General features: G+C 51.2%; 1 protein-coding gene across 7 annotated transcripts in view; it reads right to left on the bottom strand.

The window, feature by feature from the left end:
- Erg (ETS transcription factor ERG) overlaps positions 1-23,289 on the bottom strand; it is a 155,144-nt gene that overhangs the window by 19,865 nt on the left and 111,990 nt on the right. For all 7 annotated transcript variants that reach the window (XM_048803681.1, XM_048803683.1, XM_048803682.1 and 4 more), the window contains exon 3: positions 15,324-15,475. In XM_048803681.1, coding sequence (XP_048659638.1) covers positions 15,324-15,475 — 152 coding nt within the window. The remainder of the gene's footprint in view (positions 1-15,323; positions 15,476-23,289) is intronic.

Genomic DNA, 23,289 nt, shown 5'->3' on the forward strand with positions numbered 1-23,289 from the left:
CCAGCCCCAGCCCCAGCCCCAGCCCCAGCCCCAGTCCAGCCCAGACCAGCCCCAGAGCAGCCTCCTCCCTGCTCCAGAAGTGCCAGCCTCAGGCAGGGTTCAGCCCCTGCTCCAGAGTATCTTGGGGGAAAGAGAATTGACTCAGACCACAGAGGTGAGATGTCTTTACATGGATTGTTCTGGAAGGTGAGGATTATGCATACCACCTACCTCTTTTGGGGTTCAGGTAAAGTTTCCCATAGGGACCAGGGATATTTTTAATTCTTTGTTTTTCCATTTACTTTGATTTTAACTTATTCATTTAAAAATGCATAAGACAAAAAGGCAACTTTTTCTTCCTTGACAGACTACTGGGATGTTTGGAGAGTTAGAATACATGTGCAGGGGGATACTCACTATGGATTAGAAAAATAATAAAAACACTGACCATGAATTGGTGGTGAACCCAAACCCTAGCCACACGGCTAGCTGTCAGCTGCCAGTTAGTCTTTTCCTGCGATGAACTGGCACCTGCAGGAGCCGGGCCGGTGAGTGACTTCCACATTCCAGAGCCTGGAGCACAGATACCCCATAGGGTACAGAGAGTGTCTTCACGCTCCACTGCCACGTGGAAGGGGACCCGGGTGCAGGACGTGGAGGGCAGGCCCTAGGGAACCAGAGCAGGTGACCCTGAACTGTAAACAGCCCCAGCTGAGGGTCTCCCCCGAGACTGCTCCCCAGAGTGCTCGGAGACACCTGGGCAGGCAGCAGGGGCCCGACTCCTGGTCCTGCCACTCTCCACTCTCTGGACCCCACCCAGGAGCCCCCTCTCCCCCTGCATCTGCTTCCTGTGGGCCACGGAGCCTTGACCTTGGGCTCTGGACAGGCCCCAGAAGCCAGGCATGCCACACCCTCTGGTCATCTTAAATGAGGAAGTGGCACGGGACACTTTGTAGCCAGATGTCCCACTAACGTTTCCAGCCACCTGAGTGTGCCAGGAGGAACCCGAGTGAGGGTGAGCACAGGCCCCTGCCCATCACCAGGGCTTCCCTCCCTCCCGTCCTTCCCCTGCTCAGGTTCTCACTCTCTGCCTCCCTCCTCCCTTCCCTTCCTCTCCTTCCTCTCTGCTGAAAGGAAGAAGTCATTTCAAACACAGCAGAGTCTGCCATGCCCTTCCTGGACACCCCAGAAGTCACCACTACCCTGAAGTGAATTCATGCCACTTTCCTCTATGAATCTTGATTCTTTACCATATCAACAACACGTATTGTTTTGTGTTTTTGAAGTTAACATAAATGGTATCTGGCTTGCTTTGGGCCCACAGCACTCTACTTGCAAGATGTAGCCCAGTGAATTCAGGCAGATACAGTCAGTCATGAAGCAGCCCTGGGCGTCCTCTGTGTGAATATCCCCACTGTCTCCCTGCACCCACGTGCAGGAGGTTGCACTGGTCCCCAGCCTTGCAACCACCTGGGAAGACTGAAGACCTGCAGTGCCTCACCACGGAGGTCCTGGTGTACTGAGGCTGGAGAGCAGCCTGGGCATCCGAGGTGTGAAAGGCCCCTGCTGGAGACTCCAATGTGCACCAAGGTTCAGACCAAACACCCAGCACCTCGCCCTTCAAGTGTGGTCCTCCGGCCTGGGAGCCCCAGCTTGAGGGGGGAGCTAATTAGAAGCACAGACTCCCGGCATCCACCCCACCTGCTGAACCACACAGCACCTTTCCACCAGGCCCTCACTCTAAACTGGGGGAAACTGGCCAGGTGGGAGTACTGCGGTGTGGAGTTGCTGGGACACAGGGGCACATGCACCTTCCACTAGACCAGTGAGTCGTGGGACATGCTCTAAATCAGCAGCCAGGTGCAGACACTGAAAGCTAAGGGTGCTCTGGTTTTACTGCAAAGAAAACGTCTCCCAAAAGGCAAATGGTGGTGCGAAGAGCAAGGAGGGCGGGTTCCCTGTTGTACATCTGCTCTGTCATATGGGAACAGGTTGTATGTCTGTGGAAATTGAGTGTGATGTCGAAGGCTAACGCTGTCCAGCTGACTGAAGTTCAGAAAGCTGTTTGTCCTGGGTTGGGGTTTTACTTTCAGGGACAGCATGCTCAAACCTTTGGGCTGCTTTATTTTTATAGCAAATATGGACTTTTCCTTATCCCAAAACAGATCATATTGATGTCCCAGGATACCCTCAATTGAACTCTTTATTCTCAGTTCTGGGCTGAAGACACTCCAAAACCCTCACAGAGGGACACCCCACCTTCCACAGCCCTACCCCAGTCTGTTAGGCACTAGTCAATCTGTCCGTTTGCTTTGGTTTGATTTGGTTTTGCTTGTAACAACATGGGAGGGCTATTTCCTCGGTACAACTACTTCCTAGAAATTGGTTGATTCTGGAAGTGGATTTTCTCCTCTTCATGTCCTCAAAATGTTGAATAAACACCTCTCCAAAAGTCACGGGCTCCAAGTCCAAAGGCGAAGTGCACTGCAGGAAGACAATTCAGAAGAGAAGTCCAGTCTCTCTGGGGTCCCGTGGTGCACTCTTCCTTGGTTTTCCAGTCAATGCCAAGGGTGCTCGTACCTCAGTCAGCTGTCCTTCAGGAGATGAGGTGCAGTCAACCTACGTTGTCCTGACCTCTAAAACGCTCCGGTTCCTCTAGGGGAAGGCTATTCTCAATTACTGCCAAGGAGTCTAAATCTCTACGAACTTTCTGATAAACAATTTGACCACACATTTCCATGTCTTTAAACATGGTCACAGTCCGTGGCTTAAACATCCCATTTCTAGAAGTTCATCCTAAGGAAATAATAGACAATGGCTTTTCAAGGATGCTCTTTGCAGTGTTGTTTATAATAACAAGACACCGGAAACCCCTACACCTCCAGCAAAGGAGAACTAGTTAAGTTGTGGTTCATTTAGGAATATTCCTGTGATTTTAGAAACTAAAAGCTCCATTGCTAAAATATATTAATGGATCTGAAAAAATGTTCAAAGCAGGCTAAGTTAAAAGTTCAAAGCAGTATTGCAATATAGCTGGGTCTTGTAAGTTTGAAATTTGTGGGGAAAGAAGCTGGGGCCAGGCAGCAAAATGACACTGGCTGTGTCTGGAGAAAGGAGAGGGTATTTCAGATTTTTCTTTGCCATTAACTACATTTTCTCTTTCTAAATTTTGGTTAAAATTATTTATAAAAATGTATTTTCTATTTTAAACAATGAAAACCAGGTATTACGAACATCCCTCAGCATTCTCAGGAGATTAGTTCTTGTGCCAAACTTGGAGGATGTTCAAGTCCTTTATGTGAAATGACGGAGTATTTGCACATAACTTATGCACAGCCGCCTGCATAATTTGAAGCATCTCTAGGTCACTTACAATACCAAACCCACGTGAATACTAAGTAAATAGTTACAGAAGTGACCAGAAAATCTCCCTGGATGTTCAGTTCAGACACATTTCTGTTCTCCATATTTCAATACCCGGTTGGTTGAACTGGCAGACGTGGGACCCACGGATAGAGAGGCTGACGGTGTGTGTTCAAGTGTTTTTATGAAATTTCTTTCACGAGTGTAAAGATTTAGTCTCACTTTCCTTTACATTTTGTTAATACAAATTGTTTTATAAGCAAATGCTGAAAATCGAAAGGGACACTGGCAGAGGCAATGAGGCGTCCCCTCTGACCTGTCTGGGTACAGCCGTTCTGACCTCCTCTGGGTGCTGCAGCGGGGCCAGGGGCCAGGGGCCAGTCCAAGCACGAAGCTCGCAGTCCTCGGTCACCAGTCCCTGCTGTCTTCCCACCTGCCACCCTCCCTGGAGCCACCCACAGCCTCCTGCCATCTCTAGAACCAACACCCCGTGCCTGTGCCCCACACCAACTACTGCCCGGAGGACCAGCCCCTTCTCCTGCCCTCACTTGGCCTTGTCCCCTCCTTGGGCAACTGCCCTGGATGCTCTCACAGGACACATCTTGTGAGCAGAGAAGTGACAATGAGACTGAAGACATGGCCCTGCCCCAGTGACATAGCGCCCTCTGACCCCCAGCTGCCCAGGCCAGGCCTGCATGCTGCAGTGGTACACAGTGCCTCGTAAGGTGGGGGTCAGGGTGCTGGGTCCCCGCTGCCATCCATGGGTCACCTTTCACTCCACAGAGAGCCCCAGGAGAGTCTCTCTGCCCTCCTCCACGGGCCTCCTCTCGCTCTGCCCCACCATCACAGAGAGAGATTACTTGAATCCAAGCAGGAGTGACTGAAAGTGAAACTAGAAAGTTCTGAGGGATCAAAATACATCTTCAACGACCCCCGGCCCAGAACACTTGGCCATGAATCATAGGGCTTCACTGGGGCCGGGATACGCAGATTTGCACATTGGGGTTCAGAGTCCTCCATTTACTGAACATAAACTGGAATTTCTGGAATTCAACTTTATTTTTCTGTTGGTAATTGAATGAAATGTTAGGGAACCTGAAAAGTCAGTGAGATAATGCATGTGAAAACACTTTGCCAACCACAACGTGGAGCAGAAAAGGGATTCGTCAACATGTTGGATTTTGTGTCTCAAACTCCGCTAAAATGAAAGAATATATTTAATCGCTGGGGCCACCTCTTCCTTTAAACACAAAAGTCTGATTTATCGCTTTGTTTTAAGGAACTCTTGGAGTGGCCGCTGTCAGAGGAATCACGAACCACGGAAGATAAGTCGTTTTGTTTTCGTCTCCTGCGGCCACTGTTTTGGAAAGAACTGTCATCGCCACTGCGCGTCTCCTGGGCAGGAGGACAGCGAAGCCTGAGCCCAGGGGAAGGGCCACGGTTCCCGGCCGCCTCTCGTGTCTTGGGTTACACGGTAAGAACCCATAAGGTCTCTGACTCCTCTTTCAGGATGTCCAAGTTTTTAAAATGTAACAAAGAATAAAGTGAAGCGCACCATCATGCTCGGCGCTCTGGAGATGCGCTGTCTCCTGTCCATCACGTGGTGGGGTGGGGATGCCAAGGTCAGGTGGTGGCTGGCACTGAGCAGCGAGGTGCTGGAGGAGGTGTTCTTTAAATTACTTTAGGGTTTTCTTTAAAGAAATCTCAAACTGGACAAGAGAGCAAAGGGCGGCAGTTACTCTGCAGCAAATCAACAGAAGCAAAGGCGCTGGCTGGGAAGTCCAGGGCAAGTGCTGGAGGGACGGACTCTTGACAGGGTCCACTGAGGTGTGGGGAGCTAGGGATCATGGGTAGAGGTGTCTCTGTCTGTCCAGAAAGGAAGGTAACTGAATCTAAGAAGGCGTTAGAAGCATTTACTCTAAGCTACTGTTAGTGCTCAGCTACTGACCCCAGCGCCCACTTAACATGGGACTGACTTGTAGACGAAGCCCCCTGACTAGGATGGCCACCATGACTGCTCCAGAGAGGACCAACTAAGGTCAAAAACTCCACACACAAGATGACGAAGGAGCTGAACACCTGACCCCTGACTGGCAAAGAGTGCAGGGGCTGGTGCCCGGTTCTCCCGGGAAACGTCAAGCTGTGGTCCATTTGCAGACAGCGCTGTTTCCTGTGCGGTCCTGTGGAGACGGCCACTGTCTCCCTTGAGAGTGCTCTCTGCTTGAGCCTCACTTTACTTTAACCTCCCTGGTGCTCATAATAAAGTTCTCTCCATGACTTTTGGGGTCTGACTTTTAATCTTCTTTCTTCGGAACACAAGAACCGAGGTTTGGAGTTTCAGCTCCCGGCATTCCGGGGACACAGCACTGGGTGGGGGAGGGCTGAGCTGTTTGATCCTCCATGAGACAGGAGTCTGACCAAGGAGAGCTCCAGTGGCACCAGGAAAATATAAAGTCGGTACTGAAACCAGGCCAAAGGGTGCACACTGCCCCAGGCCACTGCCACCCCTCACCTAGGCCAGCGTAGTATTTCCAAGGCCCCTCTAGAGATGGGAAGAGGAGCAAGATTAAACAAGGGCCAAGGTGGTGTTAATGAAAGTCCTGAGTGTCCTTTTTGTTGAATAATATCAGTGTGATTTAATGCTTTCCTGATATAAAAGCCACCCTCAATTATAAAAAAAAAAATGACAAAAAATCAAATCGAATAAAATGTGTCTCCAAGCCGTATCACAGGCCTGGGGAGGTCTTTGTTTATGAAACCAGGCCCCAGGCCCGTCTCTGTCCAAGACACTCTCAGAACTGCAAAAATAAGACGGAGCGTGTCTGCTCCCCGGAGGGTGGGGCTCCCGTTCCTGAAGCAGGCTGGACAGAGAGGGCTGCTGGCCGGGGACAATGCCTTTGTCCTCCACAGAGGACGGAGCCGCCACCTCGAGGAGCGGGCCTGCCTTCCAGGCTGCCTCTGGACCCTTCAAAGTGTTGATTTGTGGATCCCTTCATCCTCCTGTTACCAATTGCTAGTTGTACTGCTCTCTGGCCAGCGAATGGGGTCTACATGGCACTGATTTTTTAAAAATTCTGGTTTGTACTTTTCTGCTAGCACCATCCATAGCCAATCTTTGTATATGTCTCTTGACATTTAAAATCCATTTCTCTAATTATTAGGTGTAGAGTTCTATAAATAACCATTGTATCAGAATCGGTCATGCATATAGACATATATTTATACACATATGATCAATTTTAATGTCACTGATCCTGCCTCTGGTCTGCAGAGCTTTTACACAGCCCTGTCTTTGGGGTTCCGCCGTCTCTCCCGGATGCAGTCAGTGTGGGCAGATTTGCATTGTCCTGCTTGACTTGGGGTCACTGTATTTGCAGGTTGGCCTTATTCACCATTCGTCAATGTCTTAGCTTTCATCGGTTCCAATGTTTGATCTCTTCCGCTCTCTTGGTTTTCTCCTTTCCGGGACTTCCATCCGATCACACAGGACGCTGTCATCTCGTCCTTCCTGACTTCCAAGTCGGCAGCACAGATGGAAATTTCCACATTGTTCCATATTCTGCATCTCCATGTCACTGTTTTGTGCCCCGAGTAACGTCCTTGTGTCTACTTTCTCTAATTCACTCCTCAGCTGTTTCAAGTCCCTGTTCCACCCGCCTCCTGAGTGCACGTCATGCACCTATTTTCACATCTATCCATTTCTGTTTCCAGGAGTTTTCTGCTGCGTCTTCCCCATGCCTTATTCTCCTCTTCGATTCCTCCCTTTGGACACTGGTACCCACCCCATCCATGCCACCCAAGACAACCAGTGCCAACACAAGGTGCTGCTCTCCTCTCAGTCCCCTCCTTGTTTAGTCCCTAAGGAATTCTTTATTCCCCATCCACCTGTCACTTAAAAAGACGTTGAACTTCATGCTGCATCTCTAGGTGTTATTCTCAGGTCCTTCTAAGCTGTCGGTTTTACTGGAATCTAGATCATTCTCTGCTTACTTGTTACAGAATCAAACATTTCCCATTTTCAATGCAGCCATCAACCCAGTTCATGCTATTGGTATGCTTCCCTCCAGGCATTACTAATCAACTGTCCAAAGCTCAATTGCCCATATAAATTGTGCAGCTTCCTACGAAAGGGTCTAAGTCTGTAAGAAATGGTTTTATATAACTAAATTATTTTTGTTGGGCTCTAAACACATCTTTGACATGTCACCCAAATTTCTCTCTCTGGATGCAGCCATGCTCTATTCTTCTTGAGCTAATGATCAATGCTGACCTTTGTTTTTCCTTCCTGTTGCTTCCCATTAGTGATTGGCAACATGACAATGTTCTCGAGTTCATAATGTTGAAGCAAAAGAATGGCTTCCATCTGAAAATTTCTCCCTGCTTGGGTTGTCTTTCTTTGTCCCTTCTTTAAATGTCAATGCCCCAGAGTTTTGTCCTTGGTCTACCCCTGTCCTTGTGGCATAGATATCTTCGAGCTTCCTTATCCACTCTGTGTTTTAACTACAACATGCAAGCTGTATCAGTTTCCTATGGCTGCTGTAACAAAGTGCCATAAACTATGTGCCTTAAATTAATAAAAATGTATTCTCCCTTTGTTCTGGAGGCTGGAAGTCGAAGTCAAGGTATCAGCAGGGCCACTGCTCCTCTGAGACTGTGGGTAGAACCCTCCCTTGCCTTGTGCTGGCTTCACTCTGACCGCTTCCGTCTTCACATGATGTCTCCACTGTGCGCAACCACAGCATCTCCCCTCTGTGTGTGTCTATGTCTGAATTCCCACTTCTGTGATTTTATTAAGCCCACACTAGGTAAATATGCCTTAACTGGATTAAATCTGCAAACACTCTTTCTAAATAGAGTCACATTCTGAGGTATTAGGGGCTATTTAAACCCTTTCTATATATTGTCAAAGTCAATCCATATGGCACCATGTGAAATGGGCATTACAGGTTAAACATCCCTCTGATCTGAAAACCTAAAATCTGAAAGGCACCAAAATACAAAGCTTTTTGAACTCAAAGATGGCAGCACACATGGAAATTTCCCCACCTGACCTCATGTGAGTTGCTGTCAAAACGCACGTGCACAGGAGTATCTAAACGGCCTTCAGTCTGTGTGCATGAGGTGTGTGTGAAACAGCGACTTCTGTTTTAGACTGGGTCCCACCCCCGAGGAATTCATCATGTGTGCAAACGTTCTAAATTTAAAAAATAAATTAAAAAAAAAAAAAAAGATCCAAGATCCGAGACACTTGCTGGTGCCCGGCATCTCGGGTAAGGGACGCTTGTCCTGTACAGTCGTGTCCTGTGCATTCATCAGCCTCTACTCAGCTGCTCAAGGTAAAATCCAAGCTCCTTTCAAAGTGGAGACTGTGGGTTTCAAGAAAAGCAGACAAGGTCCTTCCACTGTGGACATGTGCAGGTCAGCTGGGCACCATGGCAGACCATGTGGGCACCTCTGTACCCCTTCCTTCCTTCCTAAGCCTTCTTGGGAGAGGACCCTGCAGGTCCTTCACATAACTGAACCCCTTCTCCTGTGCCCTTCCTGGGTGTCTGCGTGGTGCAGGAACAAGGGTTCAGACGAGTCCACACAACTGGGCTGGGTCCTGGCGCTCCTCACCACTGGCCAGGACATCTTGCACCTTGCACCCTTCCAGCACCCCTACTTTTGGTTTCTTTGTCTGTAGGGGGATGATAATAAATAGAACCCACACCAGTGGGTGATTTGGAGATAACACCTCAAATTAAATGTTCAAGCGCCCGACAATTGTGCGTGCTCCAGAGACTGCAGCTGCCATATTAATATATAGATATCTCACTCTCTCCTGTGACCCAACCACTATTCAGCTGATAACTTTACAAATATAATTGACTCTGACTGAGGATGTCCACTTTAGTTGGCTTCGTTGTCTGACCTGCCACAGCAGGAACTTAAACAGAAGCTCACAGAGACACCTTCCATGATGTCGGGTGGTGGGACGGAGTCTTGGGAGTACTCCGTGGTGTGGTGAAGAAGATGCAGAGATGTGTAGGCTCACCAGCTGTGCCTGCAACCCTGGGAAAGTCACGTCACCTCTAGGCCTTGGTGGTCTCATGTTTAAAAGAAGACACTGAATTAAGATCACCGAGGACCCTGTGACTCCCGTGAGTCTGTGGTACTCATCAACTGGGTCATAGTTAACCCAAGAGGTCACCTTCACTGCTGCCAACCCCCCCCCCCCCCAAGCAGACCACATGCCCCCTGCTTTCTCTGGTGATCAAGAACACAGACACCCTGCATTGCCACCTCAGGAAGCTTCCTCTCCAAAAGAATAGACAGGCTTGTAAATAAAGAATGCCCGTAAGACAGACCCACAGTAGACTGGCCACTGGTGTGGGCAGTTCTACTACTTATCATGCATCTGCTTTCAAAGGTCAGTTCAGGAATGTCAGTTGAGGGAGGATTATGCAAGAGTTCTGTGGTCCTCTTTCATGTTCAGAACTCAAAATCCTGTCTCGACACGCAAACACCCCACCAAAGACTCACTCCAGGTGTCCGTCTCCTGTCTGCTCTGAGTTGTTCACTAACATAACTCAGCATTTGCCACCACGTCACAAGCAACGAGCTGATGAAATACAGTGCTGCAACTGTGCGGGAAAGAGCTCAGGTGTACAGCCTCAGTGGAGCCCGCTCAGAAAGTCAAGGGATCCTGCCTTTAGGATTCCATGCGAGATAAACATCACCTTCCCTATGAAACTTCTTCTTGAATAATTTCCTCCCAATTTCTCTTTTTATCTTGGCTTCCAGGAAGCTCAAAGCTTGTACTAGAAGAATAACTACAGCATCTTATCCAAGCCTGTGGTCAGAATGACTTTATCCTTCCTTCGCTTGCTCTTAGTTTCCACTGGTATTTTTAATGGCCTTAATTAATTTCCAATTTCCATTGGATCTGTTGTTTGGGTCATATGTTTACCAGTAGTTTAGTTGAGGCTTCTCAAACCCTTGTGAATTAAATGGCATATTCTTACATAAGTAAGTATCTATATTCATTAGAGAACACAACATGAACAAAATAAAGTGTGTTAATTAAAGAATTGGAAATGTCACTAAGAGAAACAGTTAATTTGGCAGAGGTAATTGAGCACAACCTTGGAGACAGGGTGAATTTCAAAGATGCCTTGAAGAATGTGTCAGTCCAGAGGGTGGAAGGGCATTGCGGCAGCAGGAACAGCAGGGACCAAGACTCTGGGCTGTGAGAAGGCAGAGGTGAGCCCAGCAGGCAGCGTGGCCAGGGTCAGGACGGGGGGCAGAGAACCCTGGGCTCGGTGTGGGACCTAGAATGTGGGGTGCTGGTGTCAAGGAAGCTTCTTGAGCCCTCTGGTTGTATCCCTCTGCAGTCCTCAGATGGTCTGGAACGTCTTAGCCACACACCCTGCGTCTTCTCTGCCTACGCCACGTCGGGGTGGGTCTCCTCTGCTACCACGGGCTTTGGCCAGCTCAGGAAGTTCCAGCCGTGAGTATGTGGAGAGGGGCTCTGGGTCTCACAGGAGACACTGTCAGGTGCAAGTCCTCGTGAGTGAGAGGATGAAGAAGTAGGGAAGAGGGGAGCGTGGCCGCTCTGTCCCTGAGGCTGCTGGACACCACAGGGGCCTGTGCCCAAAGTGAGTGAGTTAAAAATGAAAGTACAAATGTGAGAGAAAAAAGGTAGAGCTCTGGAGAAGTTGGCTGCTCCGCACTTTGGAGAATAACACAGGGAAAAAGAAAAGTATTTCAAAATGCTCTTAGCTGCTAAAGCCAGAGGCCCAATTGCATTGGGTCAGCATTTTGCAACATTTGAGAAAAGTGGTGAAGATGGAGCCTTCCTCTTCGTCTCCCGCTTGGTTGGCACATCCCCGTCAATACCTAAATCAGCAGTGACCGCCACGAGTGCCCAGAGGCACACAGGGGACAGGACCCATCGTCAGCTCAGGCGTTGATGAGACTTCATGACACGTTTGCGGCTCTCAGTTCTCTAATCCATTCTCACAGCTGGGGAGGCCGAGCTGGAAGCACCTGGAAGTCAGGTGCCTGAGCGGCACCAGGTCACCTTTGGCTGTGGACAGGTGCAGAGAGCACCGGACCCGGGCCTCATGAGGGGCCTGATCTGCTTGTCAGCTTGGGGCTCAGGGTGACACCAGGTGGGGCCAGGGGGCTGCTCTGTGCTCCCCGAGTTTGTGCAGTATTTAAGTCACTGCAGGAAACGTTCAAAGCTTCATTATAAAATAGGCTTTGTGCCAGAGGGTTCTGCCCAGCTGTAGCGAAGGCCAGAGTTCTGGGCAGGTTTAGGGAAGGCCAGGCTGGGCAAGGGCATGCAGCAGGTCAGGCGTGTTCAGATCACTGTCCACTCCCAGTTCACAAGGGGGCTGCTGGGGATGTGCCCGCAGCAGGACAGGGAGCGTGGACACAGCACGATGCCCACGTGTGCGCACGTGTATCAACGTGCAAGGCGCCTCACTCCTGGCTTCCCTCTGTTAAATGCTGACTTAATTCATGCTTCTTATTTACTTTTTAAAAAAATTTTTAAATTTATTTTTTATGTGGTGCTGAGGATTGAACCCAGTGCCTCATGCATGGTAGGCGAACACTTTACCTCTGAGCTACAACTCCGCTCCTTATTTATTTTAAAGCTGATTCTACAGTGCTCTTTGGTGTATATTTACGTAAAGGTTCTTAAATTCATTCTGAAGTAGGAGGCCATGTAAATATATCAAATGACAGTAGGTTTTTATTCATTAGGGATACATTGTAGGATTCTTTACAGCTCTTGAGTATTAAAGTCAATCTCAAAACCTCAGTTGAGTTTTTAAAACTGAGTTTCACATATAAGTGCCCCATCCCGACCCCAACAGGGCCCCAAGCCCTCTGTTCTGTGACCTCTCAGTGCACACGCCCATTTTCCTGACTCTGTCTGGGCCACTCTGATGTCTAGGACGTGAAGGACAGAACGCCTCTGCAGTTGACGGAGAGTACAAATGCCTAGGAATAGTAAGTGCTTTTTCCCATTTGGCTGTCTTTATGATTTGCACTTTTGGGTGCCAAGCAACATTCCTAACTAGTAAGAGCTGTGTGGACGCTACAGAACTGGATCTGGATAATTCTGGGAACTGGAACCCTCCAAGCCCAAGCTGTGCCTGTGAGGTGCCTGTGCTGGAACCAGAGGACAGGGACGCATCTCGTAGGACTTCCTGAGGTCCTGCAACCCTGTGGCCACACTGGAGGACTGGCCAGATTGTGCAAGGAAGCCCATGTGTGCGCGTGTGTGTGCATGTGTGAACGCACACACCTGAAACTTGGTCAATAACTGAAAGACTCACAACTTGCAAAATCAGCCACAGCTAGCTCTCTTACAAACACGGTTAACTGAATAACTGCCTGTGCTGGCGTGAAGCAACCGGGGGAGGGAGGGCAGGAGAGCCCCTTCCCCAGGGGAAAAGCAGCCTCGCACCAAACCCAGCTCATCTGCAGAGCCACCGTCCCCTCCCGCTAGCACCTTCAGTGAGCACCCACCATGCACAGGAATGCTCGCACTCCAACGGGACAACCCTGGCTCTTGGCTGCTTCCCCACAGAAACACCTCCTCTTTCCTAAACAGAAATCATTTACAAAGAAATAAAGGTAGAAAGGCTCAAAGTCTGATGCCCCCCAAGGAGACAGCTGCATCACAGAAATCAACCTCACCAGTGAAAGGGACTCCAGGATCCCCCTCCTCCTTCTATAAGGGACAGAAGCATGTGGACACTCAGATATTCTCTCATCTTAAACAACTCAAAGTGGACCTGCTTCAGCAGCAGCCCGATGTCCCCCCAGAGCCGGGCGCAGGGGAGCAGGCAGGTGGGCTTCCTCTGGTTCTACTGCCCCCTGTCCCACCCTGTCCGTGCCCAGCCAGTCTGGCCCCGCCGGCCTCCCAGCCCCCTCCAGGCTCACGGTTCTCTCAACGCTTTTCAGGCACCACATCGGGGACAGGCACCTGGGCCTGGGACACCATGTGGCCAGCCTTTCCCATCCCCTGGGAACTGACCCTGTGCCGAGGCACGTGGCAAGCCAGGAGGTCTTGGGCAGTAGCTCAGCTGGCATGGGTGGCCCTGGATGTCTGCCGGCCCCCTTCCAATGACCAGCACCACAGTTCTGTCCTTCTCCTAAGGCACGCAGCGGGCAGCACCATCCCTGTCTCCTATAAATTCCAGCATGTGCTTCAAAGTCAGGCGTAACCCAGAGGATGGTCCCCTCACACCAAACCTCCTCACATCAGCTTCAGGCAGTTCACGGAAAGCCACACAGTGACAAACTGGGGAGGAACCCAGAGCACAGGACCTCTGCACGGGACAGGAGCCCCTGGTGAGGTCTGATGCAGGGCACGGGGAAGTAGGCCGTGGTGGTTTTGATCCTGTCTGTACTGTGCTCACAGAGATGGATTCAGGGGAACCCGGGGCACGGGGAAATGGAGTGTGGGCATGTGTCACCATGCACGTCTTCTGCCACGGTGACAACCAGGAATGAGTAATGCCGAGCCACTCAGCAGCCACCCGTGCCCCGTGTCAGTTAATATCCACTGAGCACCTACTGCACGCAGGCACGGCGCTCGGCCCTGCAGAGCACCTACTGCATGCAGGCACTGTGCTTGGCCCTGCAGAGCACCTACTGCATGCAGGCACTACGCTTGGCCCTGCAGAGCACCTACTGCATGCAGGCACTGCGCTCAGTCCTGCAGACAGGGTCTTTGCCAGGGTCACCTCTGGGGAGGGAGGAAGGTAGCAAGAGAACTTTCACACTGAGGTATGACATAATGAAAGATGAGAATGAGGGAAAGAAAGGAGCAGACAGACAGGGGACTGAGCACCACGGGGTGCAGTGGGGAGCACTCCAGACAGGAGCAGTGGGGACAGGCTCAGAAGGCTATATATTCTCAGAGCTTTGGTGAGGAGAGAGGTATAGCATGACCTAGAACCCAGGGTTCTAGGGTGAGGTGACAGCAAGTCCGAGCCTGTGGCAGATCTGAAGGTGGTCAGGTGGCTAGAATGAGTGACAGGAGGGGATTCTGACTCAGCCTCTTATCAGCTGTTTGTCCTTGGAAAAGTTAGTTAGCCTCTCTGTGCATCATTTCTTAGCAGGGAAGTTATGAAGCAGGGAATCCTCATTCCCAAGACTGCACATCTCAGCCCCAGACGCTTTCCCATGACACGGAGCACAGAGAAGGTGCTCACTGAGCACTGGCTGTGTTGCTGAGTGCCGGTTTTCTGCAGCCTGGATCTCCCAGGAGCTTTAAGCCGTTCTTTCTCCTGTGGTTTTGCTAAATGACTAAGTTCTGGGCATTTCCCTCAAAGTCAAGAAAGCTCTTCCTTGGGTTGAGTTTGGATTAGCTCTGGGGTAAAGAATCACTCTGATCATTACAGTCTGCATTTCAGGCCAGCGAGAACTGGAATTTCAGACGTCCAAGAGCGTGTCGGAGTGCAGGACGTAGCTGCCCACTCTCCATTGTACTGGACGAGAACGTGTTTTAAATGAGCCTGCCATCTATTAAACCCACACCTCCTGACAGACGGGATTGACACAGACACCTCGGGGAAGGGCAGCTCCCCTGAGGGGAGGTTGCCTTCCGTGGACTCATGCACGTCTGCACAAGTGTGTGCATGTGAGTGTGTGTGACCCGAGGGTTGTGCCTGCCTGGACACCCTCCTTCCATATGGGTGTGCACACTTTTAAGACAGAGTCGGAAGCCAGCGGCTCTCCCACGTGTCATAAAGTCCAACACGCATGTGCCGGGGTGTGCACGTGGGCTTGCCCGTTTCCTTGCTCTGGGGGAGTCATGAGCCCTGGGCCTGTGTGGATGAACTCTGCAGCCCCCCTTCTCCATGGCCACCCCAGACCAGGGAGGGCGACGGCCACAGCAGGACTCCCACACAGCAGCACCCGCCCACCCTTCCAGGAGGGCGTGGGTGCCGGCCACAGCGCAGCCGTGAGCACCTCACCTGCTGGGACGATCACTCTGCGCTCGTTCGTGGTCATGTTGGGGGGTGGCATGTGCTTCTCCTCCATGTAGCTGCCGTAGTTCATCCCCACGGTGTCCGGGCTGCCCACCATCTTCCCGCCTTTGGCCACGCTGCACTCATCGGGGGAGTTCCTGGGGAGAAGACAAATTCTTCCATGATTATGGCAACTGAAGGGCTGGCTCCGTGGTCTTGGGGTCACAGGGAACCAGGCAAGGGCACGGGGAGGAGCCTGAGGCAGAAGGAGCAGAGAAGGCCCCGGAGAGCAGGTGCAGAGCCCAGGAGATCTGGAGGCTGTGTCCCTCCATCAGACTCATGATGGCACTGAGAGGTGGGGCTGTGGGAGGGTCGGGGTTAGATGGGGCCGTGAGGGTGGAGCCCCGGGATGGCGTTAGTGCCCTTGTGAGAAGACGGGGAGAGCAGCGCCCCTCCCAGTGCCCTTCCTTTCCCCTCTCTCCCTTTCTCCACCAGGTCATCTCAGCCCAAGGACTCTAAGGCACCTTGACTGAGAGCCCAGAACTGGAGAACTAAAGTCCTGCATTTGCCCCAGTCTAGGGGGCCTGGCGATGGCAGCCTGTGCCGGCCACGATGCTGCCCCACCAGAAGCAGCACGGAGCACACTCGCGGGAGACGAGCTGCCACCGGCTCCTGCTTCTCCAGCCACCTTCTTCTGAAACCACCGGTCAGCTCTACACGTGGGAGCCGACCGGGAGCACATGCAGGAGCAGTGAGCGGCTGTCCTCCTCACCACGACAGCGAGGAGCCAGCACCTGCACCCAGCAAGGGTTTTCTAGATATTTCCCTCGAAACCTCAGAATGAAGCCCCTGTGTTGGACTCCCTGTCTCCACGGCCAGTCTCAGAATCTGGACTCGGGAGACCCACCCTGCGGCAGGAAGGGCAGGGTGGGGAGCTGAGGCCGGGGAGGCAGCTGGAGAGCGGACCCCAGCAGCCCACGGGGACCTGGGGAAGGGGTGTGAGTAGCTGCGGGGACAGAGAGGAGTCGGCAGTCAGCCTCAGGTCTGCCATTACTAAGGTGGCCACTGTCACTCAGAAAAACACAACACACTTTTGAAGGAAGAGGAAACTTGTGTTGTTTTAAGTGAAATTTGAAAGCAGCAGAACATGGTAGAGTTGGATCTAATAGGGGAACGTCAGCTGGGAAAGCCAGATTAACCAGAAAACCAAGAGACGTGTCCCTGCCTTCCAGATGACTGACCCACAGCAGCAGGGACCCTGAATTAGGGGTTTAACCTCCAAGCTAGACTTTCAGAAATGCCTCCCCATCTCAACACGATGCTTCCCTGCCATGTTCTTGGGGAATCTGAACCTTCACTGTCTAGATTTTACATCCCTACCCCAGTGTTTAAGGTCAGGGTTCCTCTCCAATGAGCCCTTTGTCTCTTGGCTGAACTCTGCAGTGAACTTGTAGAATCCTAGAACCACAGGCTTGGCATGGACCTGACCTTCACGTCTGAAAGGTCAAACCTATCTCAGGCTGAAGGGCACTCTGTGGGTGGGGCAGGGCTGGAGGGGGATGAGGTCTTTGCACACCCATAGGCCTTGGCAGGGTGTGAACAGGAAGGGCCAATCAAGAACCCAGAACCCTGGGAAGCGTGTTTTGGTGTCTGGAAACTGTGAACATAAGCTCATCCTCAGCGTCTCTTGCAAATGTGTCTGGAGCCTGTGGAGGGAGCTCAGTGTGGACCAGAAGGAGAAAGCAGCAGCCATCTAACAAGGGCTGCCCAGGACTGCGGCCCTCCAGAGGGCCTGGGAAGGCACCGCCCTGCGGCTGCCAGCTCACAGCTGTGCTAACACAGAGGAAATTCAAAAATATCAACCGCCGGGTTCCCATGGATTCTGTATGTTTCCGACGCGGCGGCACATGCATTATTTCCTCTTGATGCTGTTTTTCCTGGCTTCAGACATTTATCTCTGAAAGACCCATCCTAATATCAAAACACAGAATATCTTCACTTGAGACTTTCCCTATTCCTTTGGAAAATTCCACCCGCTGGGTGGAGTGTGCATGTTTTGGTGTATTTGTCTCAAGGAGAGAAGTTACTAAGAAGGAGAAGTTAGAGGGATTTGGTTGTTTAGGAAAGAGATTTTAGATGGTAGATGGTACCCGGGTCTTGGGAGTAATCAGAGCAACAACCACAAAGTCCTGATTCACTCATCACATCCATTCAGGAGCCCTGAGTGAATGCAGCCTGTTCCAGGCACCCTCGACTCTTCCCCAGCAAGAGAGTTGGCCATCTGAAAAGCTAACGCTCCAAGAGGTGGGCAGAATTGTAAAAATAGGGGACACTGAGGATCATGGACCCTTCGGAATACCATTTATTCATTTTCTTTTCTTTTCTTTCTTTCTTTCTTTCTTTCTTTCTTTATTTATTGGTACAGAGGATTAAACCCAAGGGTGCTGAACCATTGAGCCACATCCCAACCCTTTTTATCTTGTATTTAGAGACAGGGTCTCACTGAGTTGCTTAGAGCCTCTCTAAGTTGCTGAGGCTGGCTTTGAACTCACAATCCTCCTGCCTCAGCCTCCAGAGCTGCTGGGATTACAGGTGTGGGCCACTGTACCCAACTCTTTTCATTCTTATTAGTTTAATTTCCATACCTGAGGATAAGAACTCTGGACATGGATCACAGGGTTTTTCTATGACATTGGAATAGATCTCCTCGCCTAATCTGGACAGGATAAGTCATTAAAATGCATTTGCCAGAGCTATCCAAAATATATGTGTAAATATTTAAAATAGGGGCAACACTTACCAGAATTATTTTGTTTTCATTTTACAATGACCTAACGCAGTTCAGCTCATTAAGATTTCCCACCCTGGCTTTCATGCTAGCAAATAGTCAAATGAGACCAGCAGATGCTGATTTCAAAGTTTGTATCTTTAGGGCAATGAAAAAAATATACATAGCCTCTTCCCCCATTGTATTTAGCTTTAGTTTTAGAGGAAGCCATCCTAAATGGCTTTATAATAACTCCAAGGAAACCCTAACCCCAAGAGGGGCAAGGCTCACCTAGGTCAACCGATGCGCCAGATCTGAAGCTCAGCCAATGCAGGTTAGCGAGGCCTGAGCTACTCTCATTGCCATGTCCTCTTGCAGGCACCCTTGGAAATCTTCACAGCCACAGAGTAGCATTAACAGCTGTGGCCCTGCTTACCAGCTATGGTCCTCACCACAGCCCCGGGTGGCAGGTGCTGGCCTGTCAGTCTCACATAGGAGGGGACAGTGTACACAAAGGTAAGAGTCAGGAGGAGGCACATGGAGACCTCACTGGGTGACCTCACCTCGGTGCATGGCCCTCCCTGTGCAGAGAACACCTCCGCAAATAAAGCTCAGCCACTCCGCTTTGAAAAGAAAGATGGGCACCAAGATCCCCGGCCCACCTTGCTCTGGTTTAAAGTGTGCACCAAGGTCCTCATCCTGACCCACCACAACGTCCCTGGAGAGTGGTCACTCCCCAGCAAACCAGGATGTGTACATGCGAAGTGCCCAGTAATAACTCAGGGCACTTCCTGCAGAAGCAAAGAATTGACCCTATTAGGATTCCTGAGTTGCAATGCATCCATCTGGAAGTCGTGTTCTGAGTGCATCTGCACACCTGCACTCTGGAAGCCTGCCCTTGCTCACTGCCCAGCAGCCACACCTTCACCGTGTCTTCTAGCAGTACCTGTCACCAGGAGGAACTCCCCCACCCCCAGGGCTCATAACCCACCTGCACCATGACAGCCCACCCAGAGGCCCCACCACGAGAGGATCGGGGTGTTCGATACACCACTATCAACATGCGCTAGCAAAGAGCACCCCTTCAAATGCTGTGTTCTTGGTATGTGCATGTGTGTCGCAGCAGTCCCCGTGCCAATTCTAAGGTTGTGCATTACACGATTTTCCAGTGGATGATCATTCGGTGATATGAAACGTATCTTATCATTTGGGGGATACACTTCCTTATTGCAATAAGCACAGTTCAAGGTACTGCTCTCAAAGACACTTTCCTTTAAGGATGTCCAAAAACATTGCACCTTAACCGTACGCTCAAATTCACATTTGTAGGTCTGGGTCCTGTTTCCAAACCCTGGTCTGGACAAGCCCATATAACACAGGGGTTAACAAGAGGGAAGAGGCACACGAGGAGAAGCTCCACATATGGTGGGGGTCAGCCCAAGAGGGGACGACTGTCTCAGAATGAAGGATTCTGAGGTGGAATTAGACATGGCCAGGGTGTCAAGGAGTCGCCTGCCTCGCAGCCCAAATACCTGACCATCCTCCAGAGATGCACTTGGAGGAGGCCAGACCCTGCAGCAGTCTCACACTGTCCCATGGCATTTCACACAACTGTCATCTCCCCAGGAAATAGAGAAACAGTGTAGGGAGACGCGGGACCTTCAGTAGGAAGTCGGTGGAGAGCGGGTGCCCCTTTCTGGTAACGGCAGACATTGCCAATTAAACGGGCCTGCTGAGCCTCAAGCACATAACTGCTCCTGTGTGGCGGCTGGAGTACTGATGATTTGAGACCATGAGCACTGAACTCTTGAAACACACTAGTATTTCGAATCCATGGTGAAAGAACACAGCAAAGCACATCAGGGAAACTGTAAATTAGCTGAATTTCAATCGAGAAGGCAGACAAGGCCAAGCCCAATAGGTCCAAACAGTGTCACCGAATCTGAGGCCTTTTTAATTGGGGAGGTCTCCTGGGTTCAATCCCTGGTACCAAAACAAACAAACAAACAAACAACAGCTGTTTGTCAGAATCCAGAGCCTGGGAGAAACAAGCCCCAGAGAGCTCCGTGGACAGACCGGGGTTTGGCATCTGATTGCTCTCTGCGGCGGGGACTCGGGGTTTCCTCTGCAACTCTGAAGTGATGCTGTGTGTGCGTGCGGTGTTCTGAATACATGTCACCCTCCTGCTCATCCTCAAACTCTCTGAGGTTTAAAGTGGGTCACAGAAATGCATATGAGACAGAAGGGTGACCAAGGGAGAGAACCCAAATCAGGAAACACAAGAGAAGAAAAGTCATCAGGAGACAGAAGCCGTCCGTGGCCACTGGCAGCTCTGGAGGCCGACCCCTGAGCTTTCTACCCGCCAAAGCAACGGGCAAGAGATCTGACCTCAAGGCTCAAGGGGTCCACAGGACGACCCCAACGAGATGTTCAGCAGAAGCAAGGCGTTCCCTGGGCTGAGACGTGGGAGCAGTTCCTCTCACAGCATCTCATTGGAGAACTGGGTGACGCCGCGTGCTACAGCCTTTGCAGCATCTCCTAACTGACCCAAGAACCGTGCCCCCATGCCAGTGGAGGCTGGTGACAGGGGTGCCCTGAGCACAGCTCTGCTGCCTCTGCTGCAGGAATCCAGACGGCGTGCGGCTCGCCTTCCAGGCTGCCTGTGCTCAGCACTGATTCTGGAGATGATAGGCAGCCAGAGACCAGAAAGGTGTCAAGTAAGTGAGCAATTTAAAAACTATTGAAAACACCTCGAGAGGTACAATTTATACATTCCTCGAGTTTCTACAGTCCCCCAGTTTGCAGATTCAAAATAGAAATCTGTTAACATTAAATAGGTCAAAACTTATGTTCCTGAGCCTCTGACACATTATTAGCAAACAAATCTTTACAGAACTTATTTGGTGCATTGAGCACGAGTTTACTGGAGCTAGGGATGGCTCCAAACTGTCTCCATAGGTTGACATTAAGTAACCAGGCAGAGCATCTCAACAAGGCCTGGCCCATGACAGGTGCTGTGTGCCAGCTGTCATTATTAATTCATCTCACAACTCCTTGAAGTCATGTCTGCAGAAGGACACACAACACAGACCACACACAAGGTGGTCCTCTTGGATTATACTGCCCAGTGACAAGATGGTTAACTTATTCTATATAAATACATCTACAATGAAATCACCCAAGCCCACATTTCTCAGAATGCACCCTGTCGTTAAACAACACACAACTGGATAAATGCAGCAGGAATTTTACAGATGAAGCACAGAGAGGTGGATAACTTGCCCAAGTCTGCATAGCCAATGGCAGAACTGGGATTTGAACCTGGACAATTGAGGTCCTGAGTTCAAGTTTTTGCCTCCCACATAATATGAGCTCACTTGGCCAATCCCCTGAGGAATCCCTTTCACACACATGAGACAACTGACGGACCCTCAGAAGACTCAGTTTAGTAGGTGAAAAGAATATCCTCAGAGTGGCCCTGGGGACAGTCACGGAGGAGTGTTACCAATGGGAACTGGGTGTGGGCAGCCACAGGGGCAAGGCAGGTTCCTAGCTGGCGCTGAAGATGGCTGTGTTTATTCAAACATACATACGAGTTTCAATGTTTGGCCACAAAAAAAGTCATTCATCTCAATCTGCAGTGAAATGTCATGTGTTCCTCCCCAGAACTTTACGGAGAGCTCAGCATGGTTCATGTTCTAGGTAGATGATGGATGAGCTTTCTTAGTGTGGAAGGAAGTCAGACTAGAAGGCCTGCTGCCAAGACAGCAGAGCTGGCACGAATCTGACTCAGCGGTGGGCCCAAGGACGAGGGCCGAGGACCAGGGGAGGCCAGCGGTCCGGCGGAGCAGAGCCTCCGCTGCTCAAGATGGGGTGGGCACGGGCCAAGGTGGAGCCTCATGTGGCCCTCGCCATGCAGAATCCCTCCGAGAGAGCTCAGGTGCCCACAAAACACATGAAATATAATGCGAGGGCTTTGGCCTTGGAAGCCAACCAAACTTGGCATCTGACATTAGTCTCCTCACATCAGAGTCTCCCCAGGGTGGGGCAGATTCTCTCATGGAAAAGCCATGGAAATGGCCCACAGGGAGCCTCGGGCCCATGCTGCGTCTCCACGGCCCTGTGATGGTGAGTGGACCTCGCAGTCAGCGGGTGACCCAGCGTCCAGCCCAGAGCTATCCAGCAGCCACACGGAATCTGTGATTCACCCTCCCTCAGCACAGTCAGCGGAGGCACTGGGCCGTGGGTCAGAATGGACTCCGGGAACCAACACCTCCTCTTCTTCCAGTGGGCGAGGCCGGACTGCCCACTCTGTCCAAACTTGCCTGTTCTTCCAGGTCCGTCCTCTCCGTCCTCGATGCCCTCTGCACCCACAGTCTCTCTGTGGCTTTCTTCTCCATCAGGGGCTGCTGGAGCCCCGAGCTCCACTGTGGGGTGTCCTCTTCCCTGCCCCAGGTCTCTCCTCCCCAGGGACGACCCCAAGCTGGCCAGGTCCCAGCTAAGCCCTTCCTTGGCCCATGGCACCCCAGGATAAGTCAACATCTCCAGCTATCCCGGGTGACCGGCCCTGGCTCCCCAGCTCATCCGGTACTCAACAGGGCGCCTGGAGCCCTCTACACCAGCTGCCTGGCTGCTGGAGGAGCACCAGGGTCCCTGTTCTCATAGCCCCATGTCCAGGTGTCACTTTGAAGCCACACACCGAGCTCTGGGAGACCACGTTGCACATCACCCCTGCCACTCTTCCCATCTGGACCCTGACTTTCGCTCATTTCCAGAGCCCCTGTCCCCGAAGGCACTAGCCCAGTTGACATCTTTGAGAGGGACAGTGAACCAACGGCTTGCGACTGAATCTCCGCAGCCAAACACTGAGCTCCACTGTGTGACCCTCATCTTGGATTCAGGAAGTCATGGTTGATCTTGGTTGACCATGGATGAGTCCCCTCCGCGGCCACCTTCTTCATTCACGGGGAGGACTGAGCGCCTCTGGGAGGGTGCGTGAGGATATCCCTGGGGGTGACCAGGCCTCACACACTGAAGCTCTGTGCCAGCCAGCTCGGCAGCACACCGCACATGTGTGTATGTGGGGGGGCGGTACACACACATATGTGCATATGTGTATGTGATGTGTGCATGTGTGTGCACATGTGTGCGTTGTGTGCATGTATGTACACGTGTGTGCATGTGTGTGTCTCCCTGGCACCTGGC

The sequence above is a fragment of the Marmota marmota genome, unplaced genomic scaffold (genome assembly GCF_001458135.2).
Source record: "Marmota marmota marmota unplaced genomic scaffold, marMar, whole genome shotgun sequence".
Classification (NCBI taxonomy): Eukaryota; Metazoa; Chordata; class Mammalia; order Rodentia; family Sciuridae; genus Marmota; species Marmota marmota.